Source organism: Macrotis lagotis, chromosome 7 (genome assembly GCF_037893015.1).
Source record: "Macrotis lagotis isolate mMagLag1 chromosome 7, bilby.v1.9.chrom.fasta, whole genome shotgun sequence".
Lineage (NCBI taxonomy): Eukaryota > Metazoa > Chordata > Mammalia > Peramelemorphia > Peramelidae > Macrotis > Macrotis lagotis.
The window spans coordinates 130,574,110-130,600,630 of record NC_133664.1 but is presented as its reverse complement, the minus strand read 5'-3'; the positions used below and the strand labels follow the sequence as shown (position 1 = coordinate 130,600,630).

Sequence of the window (26,521 nt, the reverse complement as noted above, 5' to 3'; positions counted from 1 at the left end):
TTCTGAAGGGTGTTTTGTTTTGTTTTTCTTCCTATGGATTGGGATAACATTGTCCATAGCATTCTAAAATGGTTGTACTAGCTCTCTGAACAGCTGAGAGGAGCTGCTTCCATCAAGGTTGATCATCTCACAATGTTGTTATTGATATGTACATTGTTCTCTTGGTTCTACTCCCTTCACTCAGCATTACATCCAGTAAGTCAATCCATGCTTCTCTAGAGTCCAACCACTTAGGTTTCTTATAGAACAATAGATATTCCTTAATATTCATGTGTCATAACTTGTTCAGTCATTCCCCAATTGATGGGAAACACTGAAGCTTTTGAAATATTTTAATCTGAGAATCAAGAACCATTATATTGGAGGAAAGACAAAAATATTTTATTAATATAACTACCACAACTACATATCAATTTTTTTGAGATTTGTGAGGTATGTTACCTCAAATATCATCTCATTTTCTCCTCACAATAACCCTGGAAGGTAGGAGCTATTATTATTATTTCCATTTTACAAATAAAGAAACTGAGCCAGACTGAGGTTAAATGATTTGCCCAGGATCACAGAGCTGAGATGGAATTTAAAAATCTGCCTGACTGCCTATCCAATGCTGTATCCACTGGATCACAGCATTTAGTCATTTAGTGAAATAGCACGAGATAGAGGGAGTCATAGAGTAGGATTTCATGATGTAAATAAATATTGACATTTATTTGTTTGTTTGTTTAAAGAAACTCAAGTTGCAGACTTGTGTCTTCTCAGTGATGAACTTGGCATTGTTTTTGGAAGCTGAGATGATTTAGGGGTTTCCAACATTTTCCTGGGTATCTAAGGAAGGTTGTAAAGAGGGTCATGGAAATTAGGATTCTCACTATTGTAAATTAAGCAAGTTTGCTGGTTTGACATTATTTCTGTCCTGAATTTCTTATTCTTTGCCTCCTTATATTTGTGATGGTAACTAAGAAGATCATTTGTAACTCTGAGTCTGAGAGCAATGACTTGAAATTGAGTAAATTTACTGCTTATCTTCTGTTCTGTTCTTTGAGCAAGATGTATGCAAATACATGTAATTAAGCACTAAAACATTTCTTGAGTTGAGCTGAATTAATTTTGATATAGAACTCGTATTTTCAGACTATATCAGGAGCTAATGTAGTTTTGGCATTTGGAATTTATAGTTATAGATTATAGTTTGATGGGAATATTTTATATTGTTTTAGGGTTATTTTTGCAAAGAAAACCACCAACTTTCAAGAATAAGAAAATTGAAATTCTATTATAGAGGCAAAACTTCCTAATGAAAAGAGCTCTTCAGAAGTGGAATGTGTTTTCTTATGAGATATGGAGGTCCTTATGACTAGAAGTCTCCAAGTGGACACTAAATATTACCTTTGGAGTGGGGAGAAAAGAGGAGTTAAAAGCATTTTTTTCACATAGATGTTGCATTAGATCTATTAGGTTCTTTCCAATTCTGAGATCTTCAACTTGTAGACAAGTATTTGTTTCTCTATCATCATCATCATCGGTAACAGATACTCATTGAGTACTTACTACAGATTTGTGTTAGGTGGTACAGCTATAAAGAGATGAAAAGCATGATTTCTATGCTTTAGGTCTGAGTATTGCCTCAGACAGATAACATGGGATATTAAAAATACTTTAAAACTCAAGGTAGACTGAGGGTTTTGAGTAAGTGCTAATGCTGTTCGGAGCAGGAAAAGGTTACAGAGGACGTGGCCATCCAAGGATGCTTTCTTGGAACAAATGGACTTTGGACTGAACCTTGATTAAAGGGTAGAACTTAAATAAGTAGAGAGTTAGGCAGATGGGAAGGAAGGAAACAATTACAAAATATAATTCTATAGCAAGTACTGTGCTAAGCACTTTACAGGTATTTTATTTTATTCTCACAAGCCTGGAAGTTAGATGCTATTAGTATTCCACTTTTACAAATGAAGAAATTGAACTGGACAGAGGTTAAATGATTTCCCTGGGTCATATGGTTATCTAAAGCCAATTTTGAACTCAAAACTGACTCCAAGTCTAATGTTTTATCCATTGAGCCATCTAATCTGATTGTAAAGAATGTATCCAATATTAAGTTGCAAACTTAATCATGATATCTTTGCATCTCTCCCAGTGCCTGGTACAATAGTCTAGACTATTTAACCAAATATCAGAAAATGTTTTTTGAATAGAAATATTTGAATATAGGACAGGTGGTTGAATAGAGCACAGACCTGAGTTCAAATCCAGTAACAGATACTCATTAACAGTGTGACCCCAAGCAAGTAACCCAGTTTAGCTTAGCTTCCTCATCTGTAAAATGAGTCAGAGGAGGAAACAGCAAATCAATTATGTACCTTAGCCAAGAAATAGGGGGTCTGATGAGGAGCCAGACATCACTAAATATAGCAGTTTACAAGTATTTTCACGTAATATTGGTCTGGAATTGTGATTTGTTAATGTAGGGAACTACAAGAATGAACCCCCCCCCATGACTCATTTATAACTTAATCATAGAGACTTATTCATGGTTGAACACCTATTATGTGTTAGAACTTGAATCTATGTCTTTTTGGCACCACTGTTGGTCCTCTTTCCACTCTTTTAGGCTGAATCTTATCATAAATATTGGTATACTGAAAATAATGCTGTTGTTTTGCCAAAGTAATTATGCTAATTAATACTAATACATTATTATTCTTACTACTAATCCACTGTGCCATTATCTACATTGCTTGCAGTGATGAAAAAACCACATGTACCTATAGAAATATATACTTAGCTAAAGCAAACACGATTGTAGGGAATTAACCAAATTCTCTGTTTTAGTTACATATTTGAAAACATTGTGCCGACATCTGAAAACATTCTACAATGTGTATGTAATTACACATAATAATTATTTTGTAGCCTACCAGTTTAATTTAAGAAAATAAACTTCTTTCTAGTCACAAAAACACTTTGATTAAAGTATAATTACAAATTATGGAAATTGTCCATACTATGAACAACACCTTCTATTCTAAATGTTTTCACTTGAGTTAATAAAAAAAGAAAAATGAATCCCCAGGGAACTAGGCATCTGAATATTTTTTTTGTGAATGTGATTGAGGGACATCCTTTAAAGGATTTCCTTTTGGCAAGTGTGCCAAATTAGCATGCCATTCAGAAAACATTTATTGAACATCCGCTTTCAATAGAACACTGTAGTAGACAATGAAGGGTCAGAGTTTGAAGTGGGGAGCATAAAGGAGGATGTCATACTCCATCTTCAACTCCCTTAACAAATTCTAAATAAGTACAAAGAGCATCTCTTCCATTATCAGTCACCTTCCTAATCTCTTCCTTTCCTTTTCCTATCCTTTTTTTTCTTCCCAAGTTCATTCCAAAACTTTAGCTAGTGACCAGGTAGGAAAATATTAATTGAGCATGGCAGTAATAGTAGATGTTTGAATATTCCAGAATCATTTCTTTGACTTTTCTACTTCCCTCTAGCACTGAGAAAGGAGATATTGGGATTAAAAAAAAATATGATGAAAGGAAAGAGACAAATCAAGATGGTTTTACAGGAGGTCTTAGAAGTGGTCTAGTCCAGCTTCATCATTTTATAGATGAGGACAAGAAATTAAGTGATATTTCTAGGATCACACAGTTAATAGCTAATATGGAACTAGACAGATCCAGGTCTCCTAGATTCCTCCTAATTGCTAAGACATCTCTCTTTGTATTTGCCCATTAGTAGATTACAACATGGTTATAAATACTCTAATTTTCCAATATAGATAGCTTAAGTACTCTTTTTTTAACGTTTGAAGATTGTAAGACATGAGAATGTTACATAAATACAAATACAGAAGGAAAGAATTTAAAGTTTAGTGTTCCTGTTGTTAGTGGATTGAAATGCATTACTTTGGGGCAGCTAGGTTAGTGCAGTGGATAGAGCTTCAGCCTTGGAGTCAGGAGGACCAGAATTCAAATCCAGCCTCAGATATGTAATAATTGCCTAAGCTATGTGACCTTGGGCAAGTCACTTAACCCTATTGCCTAAAATAAATAAAATTGAAAAAAGAAATTAATTACTTTACTTTTCATTAGGCATTCAATGCTCATAATAATTTAACACCCAGAAATTGTATAATGATATGTTTATTTTGCAGATTAAAACAATGTGAAAAAATTTGAGGAAAAAGTTAATTGGAATTAGATTAAAGAATTATTCTGAAAAGCAAAAAGTTTTCCATTTATATTTAAAATTTATATTTTGGCTGATCTCAGTGATCAAATAAATGATTTGCTACCTTGCACTTATAACAAGTTTCTTTTAATTCTCAAAATAAAATAAAACAAAATTTATATATTGAAGCAAAATCTGAAGTAACTGATATAGCAAATGATATGTGTGTGTGTGTGCATGTTGTTTGTTAGAGGAATTCTAGGATTAGTTGACTAGAAGATGATATCAATCATTAAATTCACCCTCTATATTTATTTTTAATGACTTGTATTATTGGTACAAATGCTTTTAAATTATTTACCAGCTGAGGAAACTAAGGCTCAGAATGAAGTGACTTGTCTGTGATTTCATAACTAGTAAGCCTCAGAGCCAAGACTAGTTCCAAATCCAGCTTCCTTGCATCATTTCACTTTACTTAATAAGGGAGAGAAGGTGGAGTAGGATCTATGCCATTCTTACAAATAACTAACTTTTTATATGACAGATAATTAGACAGTTCTTGCATTTCATTCTTCTAATAGTAATTCACTTTTGTTTTCTTTGCAGACAAAATGTAGTGGGGAAAGCACATTAGAGATTATAGAGATATAAAATACAAAATATATGCTATCCCATTCAGGAACAACCATTGAGGAAATAGCCTCCTCTTTCAGAAGCTGTTAGAACAATATTACTGTTATTAACAGATAGAAATAAAGTGAACTCCATATTATTTTCACCAGCAAAGTGAAATGTAAAATTGATATGATTATTTAGATAATTTTAAATTGCTTTAAGAAATTCCTTCTCCTGGTTGCAAGACTATTTGTGTTGGGGAACAAGGAAAAATGGAGGGGAAAAGTGTCTGTTTTGATCTGAATTACCTAAATTGTTTGTCCACAAAATTAGTTCACTGGAGAATAATACCATTTCATATGATCTGAAGTAAAAAGAGAAACAAGTCTGTTGAGTCATATCTAACTTATCCCACCTAGGAAAAATGAGTTTTCTTTCCCATAATAAATCTTTCACATCATATACTTGTCATCTGAATGATAAAACATTATTTTGCCTACTTGTGTAAAAATCAGTCTGTTAGAATTCTTTCTGTTTATATAGTAAACTGGATTTTCACACACAAGAGGATGTATTGTTTTAGATTCCTACTAAGCTTCTTGTCTAAGGGAAGCCTGAACCGCCATCTCTGTATACTAATGTAAACTTCTAGAGACCTAGGGGAGAATAATAGGAGTCTGAATGTGTGTCCATGGCAATCTCTTAGCTGTGAAGAAGAAGTTACAATGGCCTTAAGCCATGAAAAGAATCAATTCTTTTCATGGAAAGGAGTAAAGACATGCCTTGAATTCAAAGAATCGTATTCTTTAAAATGGGAAATCATCTATTAATTTTTGCCCCTCTGCAAGGGCTCTTACTGGTCAACAGAAATCTTATTGAATAAAATGTAAACATGAATGAATTTAGGTTGGAGAGTATGGAAAAAAATGTTAATGATCTTTTTCTCTTTAAAATTTTCTGTAAGAAAGTACTCATCAGATCTTTGTTGTAGATCATTTTATGTTGTATCTTTTTTTATGCCTTATTTTTGTTACATTATTATCAAAAATTTTAAAGATATTGATACACATGAGACTTTAAAAGCCTATACTTAACAGATAGCTTTAGAGCATAATTTCAGTAGAGTTATATTTTAAATCAAATACACTCAAAGTCATGGTGGTGCAATGGAACAAATATATTTAGCATATCATATGAGTTTGAGTCTCAAGTTTGCTACTAGCTCTGTGATGTTGAACAGGTCTCTTGCCTTTTCTGAACCTTGATTTCTTTATTTAGAAAACAGAAATAATCACATTTGTTCTACTTGCCTCTTAGGGTTCTTAAAATAAAAGTCCATTTTAACTTCACTATCATTTCTAATTGTCAGATCTATTATGCAGCTCAGCCTAATTACAACAGATCAGATTTGAACAATCATGAGTGATGAGATATCTAAAACTTAAAAAACAAAACTTCCTGTTAAATATAATTTGTTTGTAATTTCTATGTGCATGTAATTAACCCTATCATCAGTACTATTTCCCTTTACTTATTGTCTTAGTAAGTAAGAGCACTTGGTCTTTGGAAGAACTGAAATCTAATCCTACCTTAGTTAACTGGTTTTGAGACCATGAGCAAGTAACTTAATCTAATCTTATTTTTATTTTTACTGATAAAATAGGACTATTGGGAGCAATTGCCTTATGAGATTTTTGTGAGGAAATGAGATAAGATATGTAAAACATTGTACAAAGCTCACAAGTGCTTTATGATTAGAAGCCATTATTAGCATTAAGCTTTCTTAACTTAATAAAGATATACTGAGTACCCCCAAAGTTGCAAAACTGCAGTAAGACTTTTGGGTTATTCTGTAACTACTGTTTATAGCACAGCAACATAACATCATTTACTCATCATCAGATATACCACAAATATTAGTTTTTGATCTGATGCTGTTGAATCATTTGGCATGTTTGATTCTTTGTGACCCCACTTGAGGTTTTCTTGGCAAAGATATGAAGTGATTTGCCAATTCCTTCTCTAAATCATTTGACAGATGAAGAAACCGAGGTCAATAGGATGAAGTGGCGTGCCCAGGGTCACACAGTTAGTAAGTGTCTGAGGTCAGATTTATACTTAGGAAGATGAGTCTTCCTGATTTGAGGCTTGGCACTCTCTCCACTGCCCCACCTAGCTGCCTATGAGATTTTTAGGTTATTAGAATTTACTTGTTAATTAATTTTAATGCTAGACTTTTGAAAATATATATTTTGTAGAAATATTTCTAATAATGCATTAAACATTGCTCTCCTTTATCCAACCAATTTCTGTTTAGAATGATTTGACTTTTTTCTTCTTAGCTCAGTCACGACAATAAACATTAATTATTGTATTCCATTAATACACAGTGATAGCATCTGGAATCAAATGAAGTGCATTGAACTGTTTGCTTCTGTACTAAATGATAATACACTGTAGTGCTCATTTACATAAATCCTAATGTTATACAATTCCTCTATCTCTTTTCTCTGTCATCTATCATCATTTTTTAGTGATTTTTTTTTCCTTTATACACATTTGTTGGCAAACGTGTTTTGACACCATGGCTATAAATATGATACTCCCAGTATCCCTATAGACCATTCTGATAGTTTGTCTTCCTGTATTCACTTTGCCAATCCCAATCCTTAATCCCATAAATTTTATGATGTTTTCTTGCATCTCCAATCTCTTCATGTAAGTTTATTCTTTCCTATCTATCTTCAAACAAACACAAATCTACACTAAAAATTTCCTTCCCTCAACCTTGGTACCTAAAAATACAGCCTAATAACTAGCAAAACTTGCAATCACAGCTTTCTTATCATCTACTCATTCTTCACCTGTTTCATCCTCCTTTCTGTTCCTGTTGAAACAGACCCCCCCCCTCAAAAGCCATCAGTGATCTTACAGTTACAATGCTGCTTCATATCTATGAGGGGAGGGGAGCAGGATTAAGAGCAACCAACTTGGAATGAAGTCATCTGAGCTCCAGATAGTTTTACTGCTGATTCGTTTTGCAAACCTAGGCACAGCATTGACTTTCACGGCTTCAGTTTCCTTCTCTGTAGAAAGAAAGAATTGGGCTAAATAATTGCCAAACTTCCTTCCAGCTACAGCATTTCTGGGAAATCCAGGGATCCTTTTCTTCTATCCTTACTTTCTTGACTTAATTCTTAAAATATTCCTTTGGTTAGACTACATCATGTGTGAAATTTTAAAAAAATGTCAATGAAGTTTCTCTAAGTTCTCTTTTATTTATTCATTCATTTAAGGTTCATCAAATATTTATGTAGATATTTGACCTACCATCATTATTGGGTTATTATATGAATATACATCACAGTCTTCACTGTTCACATCATTTACACTATTTAGGTAAATATTTATTGAATAAGTGAATAAATGAATGAAGAACTTAGAGAAACTCTATGGGCTTCCAGCTCTGAAAATTTATATGTTGGATTTATTAAAATATTTAAAAAAGAAATGCAAGCTCTCCAAAATAGATTCAGTTTTGTAAATGGTCTTTTTTTCTTTCTTTTGGAACTCATGGAAATGCTCGTTTTAGTTAGTATTTATTAACATCAGAATAAAAAGTTAAAAATATTAAAAAATACACCAAGAAGCATATGTGAATGAGGCAAATCATGATAATTAGCAACCTTATTGCTAAATTGGTTCACTGCCAGTTCATTCAGTTCTCCTTCCATTTCTTTCTGACTCAGAGAAATTCCTGGGATTACAAGGCAGAGGTTTCTCTGGGCTTAAGGAGACTAGAAATTCCTATAGGAAAGAATCTAAGAATCTTTGGGAAGACTTACAATGGGGGCCATTGAACTTCTCTCCTTTAGGATTGCAGAGGTCATAGTGTGAGGATTATTATTGGAGGTGAATGTTGCTAAGACTTCTCAAAGTGAATCTTCTCTCTAGTTTAGGGTCATGCTCATACTGCTCCAAGTCTTTTCTTTTATGTTAACTACATGGACTTTATTATAAGTCTTTCTTAAAGTTAAGGCATTTTTTACATTGCTTCTGAATTTATGGCAGTGTTCTAGATAGCTAAGGTTTCTGGAAATTTGAATTTTGGATAGTAAGACCTTGTTAAGTTTTCCAAAAGCTTCTAAAGGGGCAACATAATATCTGGTCTTTGATATACTTATAAAATTCATTGTTTTGTAAACATTGACCTAATTTGATTCAAATACTGAAATAAATTTTCAGATAAAGTAAAATGGTACTAGTACTTATTCCCCCTGATTATCTATTGGTTTAAGTCTTTTCAGTAGGCTGAGATATGTCTTGTTAAAATTGAGTTCATTCAGACAAGTAGATTATTTTGTACTTGTCCATAAAGTCCCATTTAGGAATTATTTTTTCTTTTTTGGAATGATCTTCATACAGTCATTTCTGTCTTTATTTGATGATGACTTTTTAAAAATTCACACTTTTTTGAAAAACTACTTCTCCCCCCTCCTCACTAAAAAAGGTAAAAATCCATGTCCCAACCACCTCACTAAAAAAAAGTAAAAATCCATAGCAGAAGTCACAGGTAAGCAACTTGGCCAGCTACATGGGCTTTATTAACATTTTGAAAAAACACAAAACACTTTCATTACCTTGTCATAAATCACTTGCTATAAAAGAGAGACAATACAGACTAATGTGTAAATAAATAAAGTAAAATAGATATATTTTGCTGAGTTTTAGAAGTGATAATCCATAAAGGAGGATATGCTTTTTTTTTTCCCAATGAGGTTCTTATATGGAGATATTGGACACTGCAAAGTAATAAATGGAATTTAGGAAATGTAAAATATATAATTAGACAGTGGCACTCTATTTTTAAAACACTGGTCAATTCAGATAAAAATTTATTAAGCACCTACTGTGTATCAGCACTGTCAAATTCTTGAAAAAAAATTATTGCTGAGCCTATTATGTCAGATTCAACTCTTCATAAGCCCAATTGGGATTTCTTGACAAAGATGCTGGAATGGATTACACTTTCTTTCTCCAGTTCATTTTATAGTTGAGGAAACTGAGGTAAACAAAGTGAATCAAGGATCACAGGGTTATTAAGTACCTGAGATCAGACTTTGAATTCTAAAAAACTCTAATGCCATCTCACTGCCCTTAATACAAGTAAAAGAATGCAATAATCCCTGCCTTTTAAGGAGATTGTGGTTCTATTTTATTAAGAGGCAATTAAAATAGTGTGGCTTTTGTTCAAATAAAGTGAGTTTCTGGACTCCTAGACTTACATTTTAGCATGCAAGTTTTGAACATTATAACTATTTACTAATTATTATTATTATGTTCAATTTGATCATTGTTTTGATTTTTATTGCAGAATTTAGTTTTTATTACAGAATTTTATTACAGAATTACAGAATTTCAAAGCATCAATAGAACATTCACTTAAGCACTGTACTTTCCCCCCCAAAGATTTATTCTTTGTGGCCATATTTATCATGAAGCATTCATTGGGTAGCAATCAATAAGCAATCATTGATTAAGCATCTATGTATTAATTACTGTCCCTGGTTCATTTTTGAGTAGAACAATATAATGAACACTCTCAATAAAATGCTTTCTACCCAAAATATTGGTTTCCACTTATGAAATCAATTTCAAACAATAGATTTGGGATATAGGGAAGTATATCATCACCAAAATATTGAGGAGGAAGTCATATAAATAATATAAGAAACATATTCCCATTGAGAAAATCATATCATTCCTCATCATATTGATATCAATTTTCATTGTCTAATATGATTCCTTTCTAAAGAATGAACTTTTCAGGTGGCTAGGTGGTGCAGTGGGAGTGGCTAGGTGTCACAGTTGATAGAGCACCCCTTGGAGTCAGGAGCACCTGAGTTCAAATCCTGCCTCAGACACTTAATTATTACCTAGCTGTGTGACCTTGGGCAAGTCACTTAACCCTATTGCCTTTCCAAAAAAAACCTTTAAAAAAAAGAAAAAAAAGAATGAACTTTTCCTAGAGTCAAAACTCATTTTATGAAACCCTTGTTTTAGTTGTGGTGATTTGGTTTATTCATTTAACTACAACTATACTTTTATAAGGTTCTACTAGGGAGTTAATATAGGGAAAATTTGAAAGTTACCTTAAAGGATACTGAAAGACTCTGTTAATTTTTATTTTTAGTTTTTGCTAGGAAATGGGGTTAAGTGGCTTGCCCAAGGCCACACAGTTAGGTAATTATTAAGTGTCTGAGACAGGATTTGAACTCAGGTGCTCCTGACTCCAAGGCCGGTGCTTTATTCACTGTGCCACCTAGCTGCCCCAACTCTGTTAATTATCTTAAGGAGGATATAGTATGTTAATCTGAGGGCAAAAAGTCAATAGAATCCTGGTTCCAGTCCAGACGGAAATTGTCTGTCAATTTAAACAGGATTTTTGACTTTCACTCAAAGCTATAAACTTGTAGAGAGAAAACAGATGTTTCATTTGAACTAACCATCACAAAATTCACAAATTATAGCCCCTGAATGAGTTACTTGAACTTTTTTTAATACCTTTACTTGAATAGGTTCTCCAAAACCAGGAATGATTTCTTAGGTTAAAACTTTGATGTATAAGGCAGGATGAACCCATAAAAAATCAGCACCATGGGAAACTCAAAAGTCTCAGGCAGAGGTTCTAATGAAAGTTCATAACATAAAGAAAAGCCAAATTTTTAAAAAAGGAATATGAGTGACTTACTTCATAATCAGAAGACCTGAAGTTTAAAGGACTGACATCATTTGTGACATAATTGGTTTAAAATAGCTATGCCTCTTGGTTTATAATCATCACAGGACTTCTAATATGGGGAATGGAGGAGTCCAAGGTGAGGAGAAAGGAGCAGGGTCATCGGACAGGAGGAAATAAGAGAGGATTACAGCAAGAATAAAGGAGAAGAATTTTAAATAAAAAATCTTTTATTTAACCACAAAATGCTGTGAACTAAATTGAGTCATTCCTGGACCATCAACATTTCCTGATGTTTGGATGGTTTTTAATGTAAACACTCTAAAAAGACAATTGTTTAATAGGTACACATAAAAAAGTTTGGTTTCTTTGTAAGTGATGACAAATCTGAGCTCCTATTTAAAGGAAAGATGAAGTTCTAGTTATAAATCTAGAGGAGACCTTTAGACATCGTGCTTATTTTACAGATAAAGAAATTGAGACTCAGAGACTTCACTGAGTAACTTACCTGAGCTCCAGGAAGTGGAAATGGGGAGAATTAAACCTCAGTTCTCTGACAACAAATCTGCTTTACTCTATACTCTACTATTTGTTATCCAACAAGGTCTCCCACTGCATCCAGAACCATCTCCAGTTGTCCTGATTTATATCTTGCCTCTGGACCTAGATGGCTCCAGAAGAGAAAGTGAGGCTAGTGGTTTTGCACAGCTCTCCTCCTCTCTTCAAACCAATTCACTAGCATCTCATGGCATCATATATTTTAATGTCAGAATGTTGCCTTCAAAGTCCTACCCTTAAAGCAAAAGGTTATGAGAAATTTATATAGTTGAAGAAAATTACAAAGCAATATAAGCAAGACACATTTTTTATAAATTGATAGTCAATTACTTTAGGCAATTCCAAAGGCTGAAATCTAATTATTGTACCTCTTCAATTACCAAACAAAATCTGTAATATTATGAATTTATGCTTTCTAATTTATGTCAAAGTCTGATATTGCAAAATCTGGTTTCTGGAAGAAAAAATTAACAGAAGGGAAGTCATAATTTTTTAAAATCAGTAGAATGGTATAAAATTGTCAATAAATAATCAATAAACATAGCTTGATGAAAAGATTGATAATCGTATACTGATACAAGCTAGGAAAAAGGAAATTATAAATGTAGAGCTAGAAGAGTATAGCTTGGATTACATAAATAAAGAAAAGACATTGATTGAAATGAACATTTAAACATTGTTTTATATTGTACAGAGTTGCTTTTAATAGTGAGAATTTATAGCATACTCATTTAGGAAATTTAAAATAAGTTTCTAGCTTTCCATTTTCAATGGAAGAGTGTACATGATTATATAGATTGGTTATAGAATCATTAAAGCTTTTGTCTTCTAATCTAAAGAATTGACTAGCTAAGCATCAACAAAGTTTAAAACAATCAAATGAATGAATTATCACTGCCATTTTGTCACTTAATCAAAATAAGGTCATAGATTTGGAAGAAGACTAGGAAGATACCTTGTCCATGCTTCCTGTCTTATAGAGGAGTAATATGAACTTAAAAAAATCATAATGACTTTCCCAGGGTCACACAGATAGTAAGTAATAGCGATTAGGATTCACATCCAGGCCCTCTAACTCCAAATCCAGGAGCCTTTCCAGGATTCCAAGACATCTTTGACCATTATTAAAATTCCATTTTAATCTTTGGGATTTTTGTTTCATTGTGAAAAGGTGAAGTTTAATATAATATTTTAAATGAATTTGATAAAATTATCTGTGTTTCCATGTGGTATCATTTCATCTAAGAGATAAATATATTTTAACATACACTTTGTCCTTTAGTTGTGGTGTCCTTATAAAGTAAATACGTGTCTCCATTTCATTGTTGCAGAAATAGGTTCAATGAAGTTAAATTAAACAGTACTGCCACAAAAACTGTTTCAAAGGAAAAGGATGGTTATTCTTTAAAATTGTTATATATTAGTATATATATTAATAAAAAGAACAATCATTGGTTTTTTAATCTATATTTTTATTAGTTTGCATTGGAAAATAAGCAATAGTGAAAATTTCTTTGTGAAATTTCTAAATTTAGACAGTTTTTAAGAGCAATGACAAATGGAATCAGGTGCTAATAAAATTTTAAATGAAACTGTACTGTATTATTAAAAATGGCACTAGAAAAGTAAAAACAGAGCAATAGGATATAGGGGAAAGATCAGTTTGCTCATTACATTTCATGTTTTTTTAAAGGTAAAAGTTTATACTTTTATATATGTCCTACAAGTTAAGTTTAGTAGATTTACATCTTGCACATTGCACAGAAGTTAAGAACATCTTTTTAACTTTGAACAAACAATCCATTCTTCAGCACACTTTATAGTAAATTAAAAAACATGTGACATAAATATTTTAAAGTAATGTGAAACTATTAAAGTGCCAGATTGTTATACGTTGAGTTAATGAATGGTTCACACACTTGGAATTCATTATCTAGATAAAAAGCACTTAAGGATGATGATAATGCTATCTGTGTCTATCCAGAGGTAAAAGGTAATTGTCATTTTGATCATCTTGCTTGATGCAATTTGATGAGTGATCCTTTTTTCTGGAAATAGGTCTTAGACTTTCTGTATGATTAAAATCATCATCCTGCTTTTTATCAGATGGACATGGCCATCATTTCCTGAATGTTAATATTATTACTTCATTTGATTCCTATTGTTTACTTTCCTTTGGGTCACTGAATAGTAGGATCATTATTTTTTCCCCTTGGAAATACAAAATGAAACCAGACAGTTTGGCTCAATGTCAAAATATTTTTGTCTCTGATTTGATAGCTGTAGATCAGTAGCATGAGTCTTCACAGTAGTAATTTAAATACATTGCATTTTATTGTTCAAATAAATACTATATTTCTTTTTTCTTCCAAATAATTTTGCTTACTCTTTTTCTTTCACCTCTTTTTCTTTTTTTTTTAATTTGTTTTCAAAATACTTTGATTTTCTTTTGTTCTCCAATGTCCTTCTTTATTCATATCATTACTTTTGTTCCTGGTTGCTCATCTCAGATTTCTCTTTCATATATAATCAAGCTATTCATCCTGATTTTTTTTAAAAAGTCTATTGTGGGCATTAGAGATCACATATTAGACTGGAAGAATCACAATATTAATCAGAGTCCAACCTTAAGAAGTCACTGTGGGAATCAAGGGAATGGGGGCACCGAACACATAACCTCTCAATGTAAATGAATGAATGAATAGATAAATCTTTATTTTTTTCTCTAGTCTCTGTTCTGGAGGAGCTTCACTCTAATGAGAGGGGGCTGGGCTCTCTCATACTCCTTGGCACATTAAACCTTCTGATGATTCCTTGGGGGAAAATTAACAATAACTTAACTTGTGGCTTATGTCCTTACATTTCTTCAAAGAAGTGAATAGAAAGGTACTCAATATAAAATATAAACAATATATGGTTAAGATATTTATTTCCTACGCATAAAAGAAATGTTGAAAGACTGCTCAGTGACAGAATGACTTAAAACATAATTCAGTAATTTATCTATACTGCTGCTATAACATCCAAGGGAAGTTTATATTTAAACCTCATCAGAACATAAAAGTTTACTGGACTACCGATTAGGTGTTCTACATTTTGCTTTTTTTAAATTTACTTGCTATAAAATAAAACATGTCTTCTGTTAATCTCTGATGTAGAAACTTTTTGTGCCATTGATCAGCCCCATTTCTTGAACCCGGACCTCTTGAACTCACAAGGTTGCTTTCAAGCCTGGATATATCCATAAAACATTATACATACTTAAGGGTTCAGAATACTTGATTCCATGTATTCTAGAAACAGAGTTATCACTTATCCCATGAACAGATAAGCAAACTGGAAACCATCTCTTCTTTTTTAACTGTTGAATCATCTCCCCCTCTGATACCATCCTTAGGGTGAGGGAAGGACCAAGGGACCACCAGCACTCAGTATGTCAAACCGAGATGCCAAGTCCTTTCATTACTGAATTACCACATGACCAGAGGTAGCCAGGAAAACAACCTCATCTCTCATATGCTTAAAATGCTGAGTCAAACCTTATGATATTGCATAGTATGGCTTTTATTACAAAAATATATCAAATCTATGTACTCCTAACATTTTATTTACTATTATAAAAAATGGCCAAGTAGCTACAGAGTTTGAATTTCTATTTACTTTACTTTGATCATTACATATATGTAATTAATGACAATGGAAGTTATCACTGATATAACATCAACATAATAAATTGCAAATTTCCTATGGAAAAGATATTATTTGTAGGGCTACATCTTTTTATTTTAAGAACCAGAAGCACTGTAAGTCATATCTGTATACCATTTTTTTAATGGAGTGTGAATTTCTATCTGTCTTTTAGAACAGATGCCTACAAAAGACTTTGGCAGCAACATTCTTGAATTAGGTCAGGACACATTTGGAAGATCAACTTGCCACTTTATAGATTCCCACACAAATCAACTCAAGTAACATAAGTTGTGTGAAAAAGATAAACTACCAGCACAAAGAGCAGTTAGTATGTTAGGGAAAGAAAAACAGCAGGAATGGGAAAATCCATGCTGATCCACATGTGAAGGCAGCTGCATGCATGTTTTATTCATTAATTTTTTTTGTTCATGTAATTATATGTGATATAAATGAATAAATCTATGTTATTCAACTGATCAAAGTCACTCCAGGAAAGGTGATTTGGGTTTTTTTGTTGTTGTTTGCCTCTTTGCTTTTTGGTGAGAGATTAAGAAAACTTTTACAAAATGCCATATTTACCTAGATTTCATCATGAAACAGGAACTTTATTTTTTCTAGCTATATTTTCTAGTTACAAAATGTCCTGCTTAAACAATGACGTATTTCTAAACTTTTTTTCATTTTAATCCAATCAATCAAGCAATCAACATTTTTTAGGTGCTATGAGCAAGGAATTTTGCTAAAAGTGTCCTCGAAAGAAATAAACTTTAATTTATTAAATTATAGTCTAATTTATGATCTAAATTAATGTCACTTGTAGAGTATTAAGGGGAAATGCCTGGCCTTTAGAAAATGGCTCTTATCCAAGTTTAGTTTTCTGAATTAATTACTAGTGGGAATTAGGGATAAATCTGTTCTCATTAATTGGTTTTAATATAAATATTCCTTTACTTTTTATCTTGACTTTAGTTTTTTAAGCATCTTCCATTTAAGTAATTTAATCAGTGAATTATATTTCAAAATAAGCACTGATGTAACCCACTAAAGTTTTATCTCTTCCATTCCCAAATAACTTGAAAAATATCCTACATACATTGCAGCAATTCTTTGGTTTAAGTTGTTTGTCTTACTGGTTGAGCTCCACATGGGCAGAAAGGACATTTTAATAATCTCTGTATCTCCCCTAACACTTATCACAGTACTTTGCATAAAGTAGCTGCTTGATAAATGGTAGTCTAGTGAATAATTTTAGGTCATAACTCTGCTGAAGGCATCTGGAAAATGGCAATTCTCAATTTCATCATTTTGTCAGGTTCACTTGTTTAGAGAATTAGTGGGCAAAATCCTTCATACTTTCGTATGAGACTGTGGCTTAACTCCACTTTAATATTAATTTATTTTCACTATCACACATTATATACTGTTGGGTTTTTTTGTTTGTTTGTTTTTTTAGTTTTTGCAAGGCAATGGGGTTAAGTGGCTTGCCCAAGGCCACACAGCTAGGTAATTAGTAAGTGTCTGAGGTCGGATTTGAACCCAGGTACTCCTGACTCCAAGGCCAGTGCTCTATCTACTGCACCACCTAACCGCCCCCACACATTATATACTGTTAAGCATGTTTTTTTGAATATAAAAAGGCAGCAGAGCATCTTGGGAAAGGGAACTAGGTTTGGAATCTCCCAAGTTCAAATCCCCCCCTCTGATACAGATGCTGATTCTGTTACCTTAGACAAGTCCTTTAATACTTCCCTGCCTCTGATAATTGGCAGAATAATTACTCTTCTGTATTTAGTGGCATTTTCTTACTTAGTAATGGTTGTTAATTCCTCTTAGTCTTGTTAGACTCTTTGTGATCCCATCTGAGATTTTCTTGACAAAGGTAATGGAATGGTTTGACATTTCCTTCTCCAGCTCATTTTACAGATGAAGAAACTGAGGCAAATAGTGTTAAGTGACTTGTCCAGGGTCACTATTAAGAGTCTCAGATATCTCCCCAACAATTATAACAACAGTCCTGTTGTGCCACAGTAGTCATATCAAATTAATCATATAGACTAATAAATGGGAATATTATTACAAATCATTAAAAAACAAAGGCAGTGAGATGGAAGACAGCTTGAGGCTTATAATACCTTTTAAAGTACCTTTTAAAGCAATCTAATAAAAATAGATTGCCTCCACCATTCACATCCCACAAATGATGATTTTCGTACCAAATATTTTTATTTTTGTTTGTATTTTTGGTATTTTGCAAAGCAATGTGGTTAAGTGACTTGTCCAAAGTCACATAATAAAGATTGTCTGAGGTCGGATTTGCTCCATCCACTGTACCACTTAGCTGCCCCTTTACCAAATATTGTTTAAAGTGATTAATCTCAACTAAGAGTTACCTTCAGTAATCAAATCCCCTTTATACTGGAAGGTTTTAATACACATCTTAATACTAGTCCCTTTCTACTTATGCATTATAGAGCATACTTTAACATATATTTGTTGGTCTTGACTCCCCAGGCTGTAAATTCCTTGAGGGCAGGGTATTGTCTTTTGCCTCTTTTATATAAGACCCTGGCACTTAATAAATATTTATTGTTTGGTTATTTGTCTTCATGCGTTTGCATTGGTAAAGGAAGTTGCATGTTTTATCATTAAAGTTCTGTCTTTAAAACAGTTGCTGCTGTTGCATTGATAGCCTATTTCTCAAGGGCTATTAGAAATCCAATTTCTGGAAGTCCCTTTCAAATTTCTTCATATAAGTGGATCAGTCTTCTAAATCCATCAGATGTTATCTGGGATTGTGTAAATTCTAATTTAATGTAAGACTCAGAGTAGACTCATTCATAAATACTCAGAGTAGACTCATTCATGGTCTCACACCAATGGGGTTATTACACTTGAAGGATAATTTATTAGAGGGTTACCTTAGGCATCTGTAATGCCCAATCAAAATCTGCCTTACTAGAAGACGCTAAAGATTAACTCAGGCACCAGGAGTCAGTTTTATAGACAGAGGTTTGCATAGGAAAGGAGAAAGGTAGATTGAACAATTTTGTAAAAATTCAGCTCAAATTCTATTACTTGCAAAGAAGGCTTTTCCAGGCTCCCCACCCTCATGCTGCACCTCAGGACCTTCCCTTTGAGATTGCCTTTATTAAAAATAGAATTTAATAAATGTAGAATTTAAGCATGTTCGATAGCTTATTCATAAAGAAACATTTCTTTACAGTTCTGAAGAGCTATTTCCCCACCTTAAAAGAATTGAAAATAATAGTAACCACTTTTTGAGAGATCTTCAGCAATGTTAGATCCATAAGGAGGGATGAAGAAGCTGCATTGTTGAACAGATAAAGCAGAAACTTTGTGCTTCTGGTTAGAAGATAGATATGATACTTTATCATTTTTAGAAGTGTGTTATCATGATTTTTTAAAATTAAAACAAGCACCCAATCTGTATGTTGTTGTTTTGAAGCAAACTGTTCAAGTGTTTCATTTTGTTGCTCATTTGCATCTTGCATGTGTTTTGGTTGCCAGAGCAAAAATGTTATTTCTACTAAATGAAAGAGCTGAAATGTGGTTATAGTTTCTACAAATACTTATTTGTCGCTTACATTTTCACAAAACATTTTTTTCTGAAAAGCAAATACAGTAGTCTTTCTTTGTTTTATAGGTAACTAATGGCCTTAGTCAAAAATGTGTTACATATGCTTTATATCACCTGCAGTTGAGTGCTTGTGTGGCAGAGAAACTAACTGCAGGTCTTGATGGATAGGCCATGGCCCCAGAATTTAACTGGAAAAACCTAAGTTTAATTTGCAGGTTTTCTATGTATTGGAGAATGAGCTTGGGAAGCTTGTTAATTCAGCTCAGTAAGCATCTTGAATAAATATCTCACAAGGTTAAAAAGAATTATTATTATAATTTAACAATATGCATTATTTTGAAGTTGTTAACCAATTGTGGAGAAAATTTTCAATTACCAAAAAATGTTTTGATTTTGCTGCAATAATGGGGATCTAAGAAAAATACAAATAACACCTAGTTGAAGTGGAGTTTGCTAAATAATCCAAATGAGTTTTTTGTTTTAATCCAAATGAGTTTCTTGTAATTAAACGAAGAGATTGTAGAAAGAATTTCAAGGCCACCTACAATCAATAGCCATAGTGAAAGAAACAACAGAATTTTACTTGGAAATATCTTTGATGTTAATTAATATTAGGTTACTATCATATATTATGCACTTGTTCTGAAATAAAATATTCAAGCATGAAAATTATGCAATCATAATTTACTTGGATAATTTTAGTTTTAAAGGAGTAAAAGTTGTTGATATTTATCATAAAGAAATCTAAAATATTTTAAAAACAATATATTTATTAATATTGAGCTATATAGCTATAGCCTGAAAGGTGATTTTTAAGAACTTCAGATTAAATCAAAAATAGATCTAATTTATCTTTATTTCTCATGACATTAGAGGGGATAACTTTATGCAAATGTTTCTTTTTTGGAGAAGTAGCATCAAAAGAATACAGGAAAATTGTCTTTGACATCATGATTTAGGATTATATAATTTCCCACTAGCTAGATGTTAAATTTATGACTCTTTTTTGAAAAGTTGCTTTTTTTAACCTTAGAAATTAATTGTTTTAAATGTCAGAAAAATAATAAAGAAGTCATAATTTTATCCCTAAAAAAAATCACAAGGACATCTGGCACATGGTTTTTTTATATTTTTTTATATTTTATATTTTATTTTAAAATTTTTTTGCAAAAAAAGTCAATGGTGAATTTTGCATTTAGTGAATGACTGATTTTCAAAAGTGCATACATTTTAATGGTTCTTTCCTATTTATATAGGATTTACTGGTTTTCAAAGTATATAATGCAACAAAAAAAAGTGGATCTTGCTTCTTTTTTTCTTGTTCATTGGAGCTATCACTACTTATTTATCAGACCTCTAAGAAGAATTTTAAAAGTGAGGGTACTCTCTCACGCCCAGGACCTATATAATTAACATATGAATGCCCAGTGGATTGTCTGAAGTAACAATTAAGAGAACAATACATAAAGGAAGAAAGTGAAGACAGCAACTAACACCTGGGACTTCTGTATTTTAAAAGCTTATAAAATAAAAGTAATTAAAAGAAAAAGAACAAATGCTCATTGTCAAATACCACGAAAAGTTGAACTCTGTCAGCATTCTTCATCCGGCCTCGTAGGCCTTGGTCTTGGCATGGCTAAAGCAGGAGCTGACTTTCAATTGTTCCTATTGCATGTAGTTATTTAAATAAAATCAGTATAATGTATCTACTAAAAGATAATCTCTTCAAAAAAGGAAAAAAATAAATGGTTATTTCCAAAATTAATTTCAAAAATATAAATATTTTTCCTCTAACAGCTTACCCAGTGGCCAGTTTAAATTTTTGGAGGGGGGGGGGGGAATATGAGAAGCCATTCCAGGTGCTCAATTTTCTATAGTGAACTTCCTGTTCAAAACATGGGTTACCATTTTAATGAATGTGACCATTTTGTTTTGTTGTTAGGAAAGTCTTTATAAAATGACCTGCCTTGGCAAAGTTTCTATTTATCTTTTATTGATTTCTCGTATTTCTAAAACTACTTTTCTTTCCTTCTCACAGTGAACTAAAGTGATAAGACTCTTTTCTCTCAATTCTCTCCATTTTTTTCTTCTAATTACCTAAGCATTTTTAACCTGCATCCTCTTTTTTGTAACAGTAAAATTTATTCTTTTTTTGCTAAAAAGAGTTTGTTAGCTTATTACTTCCTTGTTAGACAAACATGTCAGCTTACACAGACCTTAAACAAATCTCTCCTTCTCTGCTGTCTTTTCCCTCAAACTTTAAAATATCCTGGTGCCTTCTTTGTCCCCAGTTCTAAAGACAATCAATCAATCTTCCCCAGGGCCTGCTCCTCTCCTCAAGCTATCATGTGGCCTCCCCTGAACTTCATTGTCAAATTCTTAGAGAGTATTCTATATCAATAGTAATTTCTATTACATGCCTATCCATTTACTTTTACACCCTAACTCTCCTCTCTGATTCACTAATTAATCATAGAATCATAGATTTAGAACCTGACACATAGGTCAACTCTTCTAAACCCTTCATTTTAGAGATGAAGAGCCTAATGGTCAAACTCATAAGAGTTACTTGAATTCAAGCCCTTTGGCTCCAGAGTCAATGCTCTATTCCTCTGAACCTCAAATCCTGTTATTTTTCCTGTGTTTCTCAACTTTTCTGAAACCATTCTAAACTTTTGAGGTGGCAAGGGATGAAGGATGGAGAACTGGTCTCCAATCAGGATGTCTTGGATTCAAATCTCACCTAATATAATCTGACTGTATGACCCTGGGCAACACACTTAATGTCTTAGTACTCTGGACAATACTCTAAGATTATAATCTGTTGAGGAACCTTGAGGTTGTATGAGTGGAGTGAATTTTTCTTCAAGGGAAAGCCTTCTATCAGTGAAATCACAGGTCCAAACTAAGGTTTTGGGGGAGGGGGGAGGTTAAATCAAATATGATCCTGGGCAAATTATTTTACCTCTCTCAGTTTCCTCATCTGAAAAATGGAAATAATAGTAGAGTCCACCTTATGATTATTATAAGGATCAAATGAAAATATGAAGTGTTTTACAATCCTCCATGAAGCACTTTATTATCAACATTATTCCTTTTCCAAAATTTTCCATCAATAAAAATAAAACTTTCAGATAGACAAGTAAAACAAGAGAAATTATTTACATAAAACAGTAAGCTCTTCTACTAATGGATGGGTTTTTTAAAAATGCATATTAACTACAAAATAATAATAAACATGCCCTATATGTTTTCTCTACTGTGTATTTTTTTGTTGATAGTGATTATTATTGCCATTAGCAGATGCAATGTCTAGGGGAGAAAAATTGGTTTCAGAGTCAGGAAGACTTGAATTTTTAATTCCACCCCTTGCCAATTACTAACCCTTTGACACAGGCAAATCACTTAAATATACAATCAACTCTCAGACTACAATTTTCTGCTAATCTGTATTCTTATAATGCGTCTGCTTGGAGAAATTTCTATGTACCAATGAAATCACCTCCACCCCCCCCATAATGTTATTACTGTCTTTTTGTTATTCTAGTAGGCACTCTATTATATTGATTCTGGTTTCTTTACTCAGCATCATTTTCTCTGTCCCCAACTTCCTTGATCTGTAACATTTGACACAGTGAACCACTTCCTTCTTGATACCTTCATATCCTTTGTCATCAGTGATACTATATTCCTGTGGTTTTTTTTCCTACTTTTTCCCAGATGGTTTCTTATCATTTTATTAACTGACTCTTCTTCCTTTATCCTGACTCTTAAAAGGACGTGTTTCCCAGGTTCTTTCCTATGTTTATTTCTTTTTTCATCTCTTGATGTTCTTTTCTCTTTACATGCTTTCCCTGGATGAGATCATTTATCGTGATTTCAGTAATTGTTTATATGAAGAAGGGGCAGCTAGATTTTGCATTAGATAGAGCACTGGTCTTGGAGTAAGGAGAAATTTAAATCCAACCTCCATCACTTGCCACTTACTAGCTGTGAATCCTTGGGCAAGTCACTAAACTCTGATTGCCATCTCCAGGCGTACTGATTCATATCTAGCCACTGGACTCCAGAAGATAAAGATGACTCCAGAGATGGCTCCAGAGGATAAAGAGAGACTAGTGACTTAGCACAGCACCTCTTCACTCAAATCCAATTCATGTGCTTGTCATGACTTAACCTCCCTGATGCCATGGTCTTCTTCAAGAACAAAAGACCAAAAAACATCATATGACGATGACTTCCAAATTTATATCAATGCCCTCAGTCTCTTTCCAGGGCTCTGACAATCTTCTTGATCTTTCCAATTAGAAATCTTACTAATTTAAAATTCAACATGTGTAAAATTTCACTAGCTATTTCGCTCTCCCCCCTTTCTTCTCCCACTCCCCATCTGTCTTTCCCCCCTTCTGAAGCCATAACTTCTCCTTTTCACCAACATTCCTCTAGTCAAACTTTAACCTTGAAATGATATTTGATCCTTACTTCATACATTCAATCAATTATCAAATTTGATTATTTCTTCCCCTATATTGTCTTTCATTTAGGTTCTTCCCTTCACTCCCACTTCGATGACCCTCTTTTAGGTCCTCATATCCTCTCTCCCAGACTGTTTTACTCATCTTTTAATTGCTTCTTCTGCCTCCAGTTTAGCCCTGTCTAGTTCCCTTCTGCTCCTCCACACGTCTGACATAGTAATACACTTTATGGATGAGAAACTCTACTGCACAAATTTTGCTGATTCCCTATTAACTTCTGGACAAAACTTAAATCACTGACCCTGGTGTTCAAGCCCTTTCACAATTAATATACAACCTCTCTGTTCAGCCTTATGTCATTTTTTTCACCTTTAAATATTATATCTTGCATTTAAATTATACTATAGTTTCTGCCCCTCATTTTAATCCTATATACATCTTTCTCTGTCTGATATGAATGTCTTTCTCCTACCTTTCCCCAATCCCTATCTCTGCTGGACAAAGTCCCTCTTGCATGTCAAGGTCAAATTTGGATGCTACCTTCTCCCTGAAGCTTTACTTTTCCTTTTTTAAATTTCTTTTATTTTATTTTTTACATAACATAATCATCAATAGATATAAACCTTTTAATATACAAAGAAGAAAAGAATTGTTTGTGAAGTTGTGAACTTGTATTAGTTTGTATTATAAAGAACATATTAAATTTAATATGGTAGTAACAATCTGCCCTACTCATATTCTCTTCTGAACTTTTGTTTGCTTTCTTCTGTGTATTTTTATGGTTTATTGATTTTTTTCATCTCTGTCAGGATTCATAAAATTTTGACCACCTCATTTGCTGTTATCTTTTCCCAGCTTCTAGATCTTGACCCAAATGGAAGTGATCTCTCTCTACTCAAATCTCTTATGGCCCTTGTGTTGCAGTTCTTCTTATCACATGGGTTGTCAAATCATCCTTATTTTTATATTAGTTTTCTTTGCCTAATTAAATTATGAACAACTTGAGACCAGGGTCTTTGCCTCTCACCTCCCCCCCCCACACTAAACTGTGAGCTCCTTGAGGGCAGGGACTGTCTTCTGCTGCTTTTTATACCCCTAGACAGCATAGAACCTGACCCATAGCAGGCTCTTAACAAACGTTTATTGATTCAATATAGGACTGGTTCTCTCTCCATTGTGCCACATGTACATATTAAGAGAATAATGATTTTTCAAAGTTAGTTTCTGCTTTTGTACAGCCCTATTCCTCCTCATAGATGGCAAAGATGAATTTCACATGGGTAATCATAGAATCATATCATTTTAAAAACCTAAGAAACTTTCATCTAGATTTCACCTAATGTAATTCCCTTCTATTTTATAGATGAAGAAATTAACTCAGAAATTACATAACATGCTCAATATCACATAATCAATTAGTGGCAGAGACAAAGTCAAGACCCAAATCTCCCATCCCCAATTCTATTATTTTTTTCCCATAATTCCATCCCCAAACCACAATTTCACAGTGCCCTGTTAATGGAAAGGAGAAAAAGGAAAGAGTAGGGAAGGAAATTCTCATTATACTGAAAACTGGTTTATAAGTCTCACCAGATGCCAAAGAGATCCATGTCATAGAATAGAGCTTTTTAAAATGTGGCCCCACAGGGCAGTTTTATGTGGCCTGCCTGTGAGTTACCAAATGTTTTAGTAAACAAAGTTGAACCACGACAGAGCTCTCACTAAAATGACAAATCAAATTATATCGGCTGTTGTTTCAATAGCAAATTTTAAATGTAAGGTTGGATAGTCTTGCCATAGAAAAAGGCTAAGAACTCTTGCTTATTCTAGAGAATCCAATTATTCTCTCAAAATCTCCCAAGGAATGGAGAAGCAAATCTCTGTTCGCAGTGGTGGCTGATGAGAACATAGTAAGGGTATGCACTATTTCAATCCAGGATTTTTTGCAAATAGGAATCTGACTATATTTTATAGTGGAAGACTCTTAAATCACTGACCCTGGTGTTCAACCCCTTTCACAATTAATATACAGCCTCTCTGTTCAACTTTATGTCATTTTTGCGCCTTCACATATTCTATCTTGCATTTAAACTATACTATAGTTTCTGCCCCTCATTTTTATCCTATATACATCTTTCTCTGTCTGGTATGAATATCTTTCTCCTACCTTTCCTCACTCCCCATCTCTGCAGGAAGTCTCAGGACTGTCTCTCCAACATAATATTCTCTCATCTCAGCTCCAAGGCTTGATCTTACTACCCTTTTAAAAATGCTTTTTCTCACACTTCCTATTCAATAATGTAAAATTTCACTTCAAGTAGGGAAGCAATACAGACATTAATCTGGGAGACAAGTTCGTGGGAACAATAAATCAACAGGTATAGGTAGGTGTGACTTAAGCGCAATATAGAAGAAGTTTTACAGTACTGATATATTTTTCCTTATTTATAGATTGGGCTTATGGATACTACAGACAACAAAGGAAACTTGTGGAAGAGATTGGTTGGTCCTATACAGGTATGTACAATATATTTTAGAAATGAAGCCATTTTTAAAAGTCTTTGCATTAAGTTATTATGCTGAATGTGGGAGTTTGATATTATAATCTGTTTTCATTTGTTTCTATAGAGTAAATTGAATATCAGATATAAAAGTTTTACTAAATA

The 26,521-nt window shown here is 33.1% G+C and overlaps 1 protein-coding gene across 4 annotated transcripts in view; it reads left to right on the top strand.

The window, feature by feature from the left end:
- The window catches only part of PTPRZ1 (protein tyrosine phosphatase receptor type Z1), a 242,516-nt gene that overhangs the window by 38,057 nt on the left and 177,938 nt on the right, over positions 1-26,521 (top strand). For all 4 annotated transcript variants that reach the window (XM_074193814.1, XM_074193813.1, XM_074193816.1 and 1 more), the window contains exon 2: positions 26,307-26,372. In XM_074193814.1, the coding sequence (XP_074049915.1) occupies positions 26,307-26,372 (66 nt within the window). The remainder of the gene's footprint in view (positions 1-26,306; positions 26,373-26,521) is intronic.